This window comes from Triticum dicoccoides, chromosome 2A (genome assembly GCF_002162155.2).
Source record: "Triticum dicoccoides isolate Atlit2015 ecotype Zavitan chromosome 2A, WEW_v2.0, whole genome shotgun sequence".
NCBI classification, from domain to species: Eukaryota; Viridiplantae; Streptophyta; class Magnoliopsida; order Poales; family Poaceae; genus Triticum; species Triticum dicoccoides.
This window is the reverse complement of record NC_041382.1, coordinates 86,400,829-86,409,895: the sequence shown is the minus strand read 5'-3', so window position 1 is coordinate 86,409,895 and position 9,067 is coordinate 86,400,829. Positions and strand designations below refer to the sequence as shown.

Genomic DNA, 9,067 nt, shown 5'->3' with positions numbered 1-9,067 from the left:
ATCAAATTCAATCTCGATGGGGCTTTTATCCCTGGGAATTCTTTCGGGGGCTGGGGAGTTGTCGCTGGAGACAATGCTGGATGGGTAATTGTCGCTCGCGCTGGTCGGCAGGAACACATCAGGATGCTTTTGGAGCGGAGGTCAGCGCCATGGCTGCGGCGGTAGCGACAACAGCTGATCTTGGGTTCACGAGAGTTGTCTTTGAGATAGATTCAGAGCTGCTTGCTAATGCAGTGGATATCCGGAAGGCAGACGCCACACCAAATGCAGTAGTTATTGAAGATATCAAGTTCCAACTCAAGGTGTGGTTCTCCAAGTGGAGTGTGGCTGCTTGTATTCGGGCTATGAATTCTGTAGCGCATGAGCTTGCTCAAATTGGCAGTAGAAGTTTACCAAATGGTTGTATGAAGTGGAACTCTAATGTACCGCCCACTGTGGCTGTTTGCGTTTCGGGTGAAATGCCCGGCCGTAGTTAATCTATAAAGCTATGTTTTGCCTTCAAAGAAAAAGTTTGTTTTCACCGCTGCTTTTCTGCAGTTTGACTTCAAAATATATTTTTCTACAGTTCAAAGGGGGCTGGGTACCCAGGAAGCATTCACACGTAGTGATGAAACAGACTCTATGGAGGCAATACCCTCAGAAATTTTTACCAAATCCAATGTACAAAATGCAGGGGTCATTCTCGTGAAGCACAGATTTCAGAGCACACGGCAGGAACTATTTAAAGGGTAAATCGAGTTCGCTTAATTACATACGTACATTGTTGCTACAATATAGACTTTGGAAATTAAGGCCTGACACAAAGAGACACTGCCATCAGTTCTCACTTCCCTGGAAAATATGTACAGCAGCCGGACAGCCACACACACACCTGAGCAAAGAAGGGTCGGCACTATGTACAGAGGAGGGAAACTAAGCACCACCTCCCAGCCTTTTTATTGAAGCTCAGGGGGCTCGGCGAGCATACTCGACAGGAAGAAGGGAACGGTGGCGATCCGTCATGACCACCAGAGGCGTAGTAGAGTCTGCTTACAAGCAGGCGTGGCGAATCACATATTGTTGCCCATACCCACACTGACTCCGATCCTTTCTGCGACCTGCGATACAGATGTGCGGATGTGAGCAACCATATAATTTCTGAAGATTGCAGCTGATATGAAAAGGGACGCTGCCCACTTTCGTCGGCAGAAGAAGACTAAAGAGATTCTTCAAAATAGAACAGTTACCAGGGTGCCCCTAACCGAGTAATCTCTAATACAACAGTTGCTCCTAATGAACTGATCTTGGTAACAGCATACAGCTGCCAGATCTTTATTTGAGGTGTATAATTAATCCCAACTACACTGACAGCGAAATGCCACTCCTAGATGCCATGTTTGCTATAAGGACAATAATTGATTTCTAGTTCAGTTTTGGAGCAGACAAGACAGAAAGCTTACTTCCTTGAAGGAGTGAACATCACTGCCCCAGAGCCAGGCATCGCAGCCTGCGTCCCTAGCTCCCCACAAATCATTCCGACGGTCGTCCCCAATATGCACAGCCTCTTCAGGCTTCACGTCCAACAACTCGCAGGCCTTCAGGAATATTGTTGGGTTTGGCTTTTCTGCTGCAACCTTTTAGCAGAAAAAAACAGAGAACAAGGGTTTAATGGCGAACATTAATAGGAAAACTGAAGGTCAAACTTATAGATACGAAGGACAGTAGCTACAGGGTCAAGGTTCAGTTAACAAGCTCAGTTAAAGCAGCTCATCTGTAAATGGAAACCCACCTCAGCAGATACAGCAACTGCATCGAACCAGTGATCACAATTCAGGGCCTGTAAAAGTGGGCGGAGACGGGTGTCAAAGTTGGATACAACAGCTGTTCTCACACCAGCCCTTCTCAATGCTTCGAAAACATATTTAGCGTCAGGGTCAATGAGCTGCCAGGCCTAGCAAACATAAAACAATTTGTGAGGTCAAACATACAATAGGATGTTTCAAATCATTTTGATTTACAGATTTTCTCTTACCTTCTCAGTTGTATAGTAATGATAAAGTTCCTCAAAGTACTCTAAATCTGAGCAGCCTGTAGAAGAACTAACTATATGTTGCCAAAAGGGCCTCCCATCATCAACATACCTGAAGATATTGAGAAACATTAGTCCATGCAGCAGCATATTTTTTAACAGGTTTGAAATGTTAACATGAAATGTTTGACTGGATGAATCGCAAATTTGTACTAAAAGGCAAGCTCGTATTTTATTATTATTCTGTGACATGATAGCTCCAGGTTCCAAGGAATTAAGGCTGATAAGAAACAGAAGAATCAAATCACCAGTACTACCTATCACTGTGGTCCATATATATGTTGCGAAAATCAGTTTCGTGCGATTCCATTCAGATTTGTCTCCTGATAAGTATTATGAAAAACGCACCCAAGGATACTCAGTGCTCGTAAAGCACACAAACCAGCTAAAACTAACTGTGAATATGCCAGAAACTTAAGAATCGAATTCTAGCATAAGAATAAACTCTCTACTTTCTGAATACTATGTGAAACTTAAGAATCAATATTCCTACCCCACAATTGTTCTTTTAGCACCACCAAAGACAAATAAAAGTATCTCAGCCATATCTGAGAAGGTAATTGCATCAAGCACCAGATAGAACTTGGGACCATTCCAGTTCCTGGATCTCAATCTGAACATTGAGGATTATAGAATCCTCACAGCTGTTCTTGCAAATATCCCTCCCTCTGCGTCCTGGTGAGAACTTTACTTATGGAATTCTACTTCTAACAAATGTTTCTTAGCTCGCAGCTTAACTCAGGTTGAGGGATAATTAACTCCGGTTGAAATTGTTTCATATCTGCACGTCACTCTCAATTTTGAAGAGGCGGTATTTCAATCCAATTGATTAAAAAGGACAAGTTCAAGGAAGTGAAAGACAAGTTAGTCCACAGTTTTCCTGATGTATATCCTTGTTTAAATTGAACAAGGGCATTCATGGCAAGAATATCCCCGTCCTAAATGCTATTTATTCATTTCAATACGAGTGCACAAGAACAAAATCAGACAGAGCCATCTTAGTAAGATACCCGTATAGCGAAATCAAATCCAAACTCGCATTTGAAACAGCAGGACAGTCCAAAGGTAAATGTCATACCTAAGCCGCGATCTGCCCCATGGCTGCGCATATGCCTGCCGGTACCTCATCAAGATCTCATCCTCCGAGTACTTCACCCCATACTTTTCGCCTACTGTTCTGTACACCTGTATTAAACATTCAGAACACAAGTATTAACATTCAGAACACAAGCCATGTTAATCAAACCGCATGCATGCCCGATTAACAGAGGAAAGGGAGATTTTTTATCAGTAATTCGTCATGCATGGCGAAGTAAATCCACAGAACCCAGAAATGAACAGCAGGAACAAATCTGTCCAGGTTCTCACAACCCAAATCTATGAACACACACGAACGGAACGGGCCACGGGAGTACGGATCAGATCGATCCAAACGCCACGCATTGTCTCAGCGTGTGCACCGCAGAGAAAACATGCAGGCCTCCGTCAGCCATGGGAACGGCCAACCGAATCGAGCGGAGCAAACAGAGGAACATGAATTGGAGGTGCGGTGTATATGGGGGGAAGGGCGTAGGCCGACCTGGGCCATGGGCTCGGTGGGGGCGAGGAGGGTGCCGGCGGCGTCGACGAGGATGGCCTTATGCGTGATGTCGCCGTAGATGGCCCGCCGGTAGTCGTAGTACTCCCGCGCGCCCATCGGCTCCCACCGCGCGCTGCCCGCCCCGACGACCGCCTCCGGGGCCTCCGCCGCGGCTGCCGTCCCGAGGCGCCGCCGGCCCGCGAGCGCCGGCTGGAGCCGGGCCGCGGCGGCCGAGCGCAGCCGCGCCACCGCCATTGTCAACGAGCTGGCGGGGTGGCGGGTCTCGGGTGGCAGGTGGGTCCCGGCGCCAGAGTCTCAGGTGGTGGTGGCGGCTCCGCCGTGCCGTGCCGGAGCGTGCGAGCGCGCGCGGTCGGTCTCTCCTGTGGCGTGCGTGCGTGCGTGTGTGTGGGTGTGATGCGGTGTGGCCGTGTGTGGGTGCGCGGTGTTTATAGGCAGGCGGAGGGAGGGAGACGAGCGGCGGCCGGTGACGCGACCGTGATGGCTATTTGCTTCCTGTGGCTGCCTTCACCTCCTCCTTTCCTCGGGCTTCAGGGACTCTTTTGGGCGTCACAAAATTTCATTGCATTTTACACACACAGGTATTACTTGTGATCACTTTTTATATGCTTTGAATTATAAAATGTTTTGAATTTTTTGGTTCCAGTGTATATAGACGCATTTTAATATGTCTATTCACGCTTCAGTCATTATGCAGTCTATATTGAAATATCCAAAATACATTATATTTATATTTGTGAATGAACAGAGTAACTTTTTTTCTTCTCAATCTGATGTATATAGATATATTTTAGTGTTTGTTCAGTCAATTTAGTCTATATGCAGTCCGTATTAAAAGATTTAAAACATTATATAATCTGGAACATACGTGATGTTTTTATTCTTTTTTTTTACGAAATGACCAACGATTCAACCAACCCTTCAAATTCATCTTTATATAAATTAGAAATTGCACACGGGGACTTGAGGACATGGACACCGTCCTCCTCCTCCTGTACACTCATACGTGTTGTGTCGTGGGCCATACTCGACACCGCCTCTACACTTTCGTAACATTGTCGAAGTCAGAACAACATTGTTGATGCAGCGGCTAGGAAGTCTTCACGTGACGCCAAAAGACATCTAAAACAGGAAACAAATCATTGTCTCGTAGAAGAATGTGGCGGAGAGGGTTGGACGACCATCCCATATTCGGCTAGAAAGGTCCCGGTAGACCTAACCTCACAAGCCCCCTGACGACGCCAAAGTTGGTCGACCGTTATCGGTCAGAGAAGGAGCCAGCTAGAGGACCAATACATGAAGCGTCTTTGTCTATTTCACCAATAGCACAAACCATATCCACCAATCTAGATGAGTATTGACTACACGATGGCATGCCGTCCTCTACTAAGTTCATAAGACCTCCGCTAACAAGATAGATCAGAAGTTGGGAAAACATTGTTCTTAATATGCACAGCGTCGCTATTCTCATCACATTGTCGTAGCTAGTGAACGAAATCCAACCCTGACAAACCTAACTATAGCGGTGCAACGCAGTCTGGTGTCCCCACCTCCTCCCGCCAACGGAGCAGCAACAGGAGGAGGACGGGACCTTGCGGGCGGGAAACGGGCGGAGCGGTGGCAACAATCTAGGGTTCGTAGAGGAGGCAAAGTATTTTTTTTTTAGAAATTTCAAATCTATTCACCTTCAATTGTGGCAGTACAAAGAACACCAAAGATAATAAAAATTACAACCAGGTTTATGAACCATCTAGCGATGACTACAAGCTATAAAGCAAGCAGAGGACGCGTCACCATCATCGCCCCTCCCTCGTAGGAGCCGAGCAAATCTTGTAGTAGACAATCTGAAAGTCGTCGTGCCAAAGCCCTATAGGACCAGCGCATCAGAGCAGCAACCATTGCAGATGAAGAAAATTGTAGATCGAAAGGATCGAATTTGTAAACACCCAAACAGAGATGAATGATGACCGGATCCAAACAGATCCACCAAAGACCAACACCGATCAAATCCCGCGAGATCCGACGGATACACACCCCCACACGCTTTCTAGCGATGCTAGACGCACCATCTGAACAGGGATAGAACGTGGGAGATATTATTTGTACCGAAGGACATCGTCGCGGTCACACAATCCCAACCTGACAAGGACAAGAACGGGGTCCCTCCCGACTAAGGGGGCCAAGATCCTCCGCACCTCCATGACCATGGGAGATGGGCGGACCGGCAGCGGCGCCGACGGAAGGAGGAGAAAAGCGTGGGATTTTTCTTCCTCGTGGATGAGGAAAGAGAAGACGACAACTTGTGGCAATTTCCGTAGCGTCTAACTATATAATCATTCCAATTTAGCTCAATAGATGATGTCGCAAAATAAGTAAACTCATGTACAACCTATACAAACTATAACAATAATAATATAATTAAAGTCACCCTTTTCTCGTGCCAAAGTTGTAACAAAATTCTCAAGCGACTGCGTATTTGCAGGACCAAACTAGATAAGGCATCGGTAGCGTGTGGATTTCTTTCTCAAGACCTTCCAACCGCTCCAAACATAATTTCCCAACAACAAAAAAACGATTCAAATCAAATATAAATGCATGGACCTCGAATGATGCCTCCAAACAGGCCCCGGCCGACCGAGCTCTCCGTGGCCTCGCTGTAACGGCGTAACCGGTGTGCATTATTCGGCAATCCTGCGAGGCATCAAACAAAACTCCCAAGCTGACAGCGAAGTCGCGCAGAGAAGAAGCATGATCTCGCACTAAATCCGAACATGGCCTCCACGGGACACGTTTCGGGCTCGGCAGGCGAATCCGCCGTCGTTTCGGCGTATGATATTTGCTCCTTGCGTCCAGCCGATGCCGGCGCACATGCCGCGAGAATCCGTTCCAGATTACGGCAGCCTTCCTAAATAAAATCGGCGAAAGCTCGCCGCACACAAGACCATGATGGCGACGGAATCGGTGAGATGCGTGGCGCTTTGCCTGCTACTGCTTACTCCCTCCGGGTCAGGTTCATATAAAGTTGGGTCATTTATTTTAAAACGGAGGGAGTACAACTGAAGCGCGAGTCAGGTTGGTGCAGTGCAGCTACGGTTAGATTATTGTATATATTTTACTCAACAAAGGTAGATGTGGACACAAAGCGTTTTTGTTTTGGTGGTGCTATTAGCTGAGAACACAGAGCCAGTGGGTTCTTCCCTCGCAACAAAATAGGGCCGATGGTTTTAGTGTTTTGTTTTTGTACGCACATGCAGGAGCTACAAATATCGTGACGAAAGGGGAAAAAATAATAGATCTGTCATCGTTGCACCTTAGGCTCCGTTTAGTCCGCTTATAAAATATTTTTGAAATTTATTGTACAATGCAAGGTTTCTGGAGAGAGAGAGAGAAAACTAATTCTAGTGGAGTATATTCCAAGTTGTTTGGAAGCAATAAATTTGGTATAAGACGTCTCCCATAATTTTTGTAATAGTATTTGTCAATGTTGACACTGAAATATGAATTTGAGCCGTACTAGCTAGTTTGATATCATTGGTGTTGCTAGTTCTTTTTCTTTTGTAAACTTAATGAAACTTTGCACGTTCAGATAAAATTTATACGGTTTCTTCGGTATTGTAATTATTATTGCACCGACAAGCTTCCGGCATATCAAGGATGAGATTAAGAAGCGCTAGACCTACACTTCACCGTTAGGGTTTCTCTTTCCCTCTCGTATCTATGACGGCTAGGGCACTCATCCCCTCCAAGCTTCCGCGGCAAGCCCATGGATCTACCTACTGCTCAGCCGGCCTGGAGGGAGGGAGGGGGTTCCAATTCCTCGGCTTTGGCTTGTAAGTTTAGGTTAGGGTTTATTTTCTCGCAGAAGTGTTTCAATGGATGGTAACGCTTCATCTTCGAGATGTTCGTTTGAGCTTCGATCTTCCTCGACTTCGTCCATTGGGACGAGATCAACGGAACTCCGGCACAGAACCTGATTTGTGCGTTTGTCTCCAGCTTAGCACGAACCTGACAGCGAGCCTGGAACCGAGTGACTGTGCCCGTGTTATTTTAAGCCATTGTTTAGCGTATGTTCCGATGAAAGGTGCATGCAGACAGGCCGTGGACGTAGACACAACCGATTTTCATTTCGGTAAAGTTCAAAACGGTCGCCACCGCACCATAGAGCCAATGGTTTTCCCCTGGCCAGAACATAGAGCCGGTGGTTTCTCCTTCGTGTTTTGTCCACGAGCGCTTGGCCATTTGATTTGTTTGGTTCATAAGTCTTATGATTTTTTTAGTCCCAACTTATAAGTCTTAAATTTATAAAAAGTCCTTACCTGTTTGGTTTCTGAGACTTATAAGTCCCTATAAGACCATATTACAACTATAAGTCCCTATAAAACTCTCCTTGAGAGTCTTATTTCATAAGTCTCAAATGCTCACTTTAAATCCCTATCAGTCCCTCATGTTTGGTTTAGATGAGACTTATAGGGACTTTTTTAAGTCCCTAAACCGATAAGTCCCTACAAACAAACACTCTCTTAATCTGCATCCCTCTCTCTCTCTTCCCGAGAAGATGTGCACCTTTTGTTTACCATATTTACCGTGTATCTTAATCTGTAGGCACTACGTAGCACTTTCGATACTTTGACCAAAACTTCGAAAATGCGAAACGAGAACTTTTTTTAATCCCTTTCGTAATTTACGCTGTAGTTATATGGTCGAATAGTGAGCGCCATGACGTCCAAAAAAAAAAAGAATAGTACACGCCATGCTCTATCCGTCCCGTGAAAAGGCACGAGTTCCGAGACAAATGATCGGATTGACCCCGCGTCTGCATGGGCTCGGCACGTTAGCGCCATGCATTCCGGCTTGCGCGCGCGGCCTTATCCGCGAGCACGGCGGAACAGATTCCACGGCCACCGCACCGCACGGACGCGACCGCCACGACATGGAGCGCAGGCGCACGTACGGCGACACCGGCCGGCCGGATGTGGAACTCGGCGTCGGGCGTCGGCACGGCGGCTCGGCCGGCGTTGGTGCGTGCGTGGCGACTCGTCGCTGGATAGGGCAGCACGGTAGCGACAGATGAATTCGAGCAGCACACAACTTTAACTTCGGAGAGCCAAGCCACATGAATTATTTTTCTAAGGGCATCTGATTTTGGAGACTACGACCGGCATCGTGTGGCCGTGACGTCGCGGGCACGCGCGCTCCACAAAATCGCGGGACGGCAGCTGAGCCAGAGAAAAAATCATGTGGCCACGGCCCGGCGAACGGCGGTCCGATGCAACCCAATCCAACGATCAACCATCATGCTTGCGCAAGTCGGAAGACGGTGTGCGCGTCGGCCTCGTGTGTGCGTTGACAACACGCAAGTGTGCACGGAAAACACACAACGGTAGCTTGGGACCTTAGATTGT

At 47.0% G+C, this 9,067-nt stretch overlaps 1 protein-coding gene across 1 annotated transcript; it reads right to left on the bottom strand.

Moving 5' to 3' along the window:
* Window positions 1-696: 696 nt before the first annotated feature.
* On the bottom strand, window positions 697-4,058 carry LOC119353478 (haloacid dehalogenase-like hydrolase domain-containing protein 3). The gene is made up of 6 exons (XM_037620097.1): window positions 3,648-4,058; window positions 3,147-3,253; window positions 2,012-2,120; window positions 1,769-1,930; window positions 1,440-1,613; window positions 697-1,097 (listed from the first exon to the last, which is right to left on the bottom strand). The coding sequence occupies exons 1-6, from the start codon at window positions 3,900-3,902 to the stop codon at window positions 1,050-1,052; spliced, it is 855 nt and encodes a 284-aa protein (XP_037475994.1). The 5' UTR covers window positions 3,903-4,058; the 3' UTR covers window positions 697-1,049.
* Window positions 4,059-9,067: the final 5,009 nt, after the last annotated feature.

Coding starts and splice junctions, on each gene's coding strand:
- LOC119353478 (XM_037620097.1), bottom strand. CDS start 3,902: ATGGCGGTGGCGCGGCTGCGCTCGGCCGCCGCGGCCCGGCTCCAGCCG. Junction 3,254..3,647: donor CCACCGAGCCCATGGCCCAG/GTCGGCCTACGC, acceptor TGTTTAATACAG/GTGTACAGAACAGTAGGCGA. Junction 1,098..1,439: donor ATGTTCACTCCTTCAAGGAA/GTAAGCTTTCTG, acceptor TCTGTATCGCAG/GTCGCAGAAAGGATCGGAGT.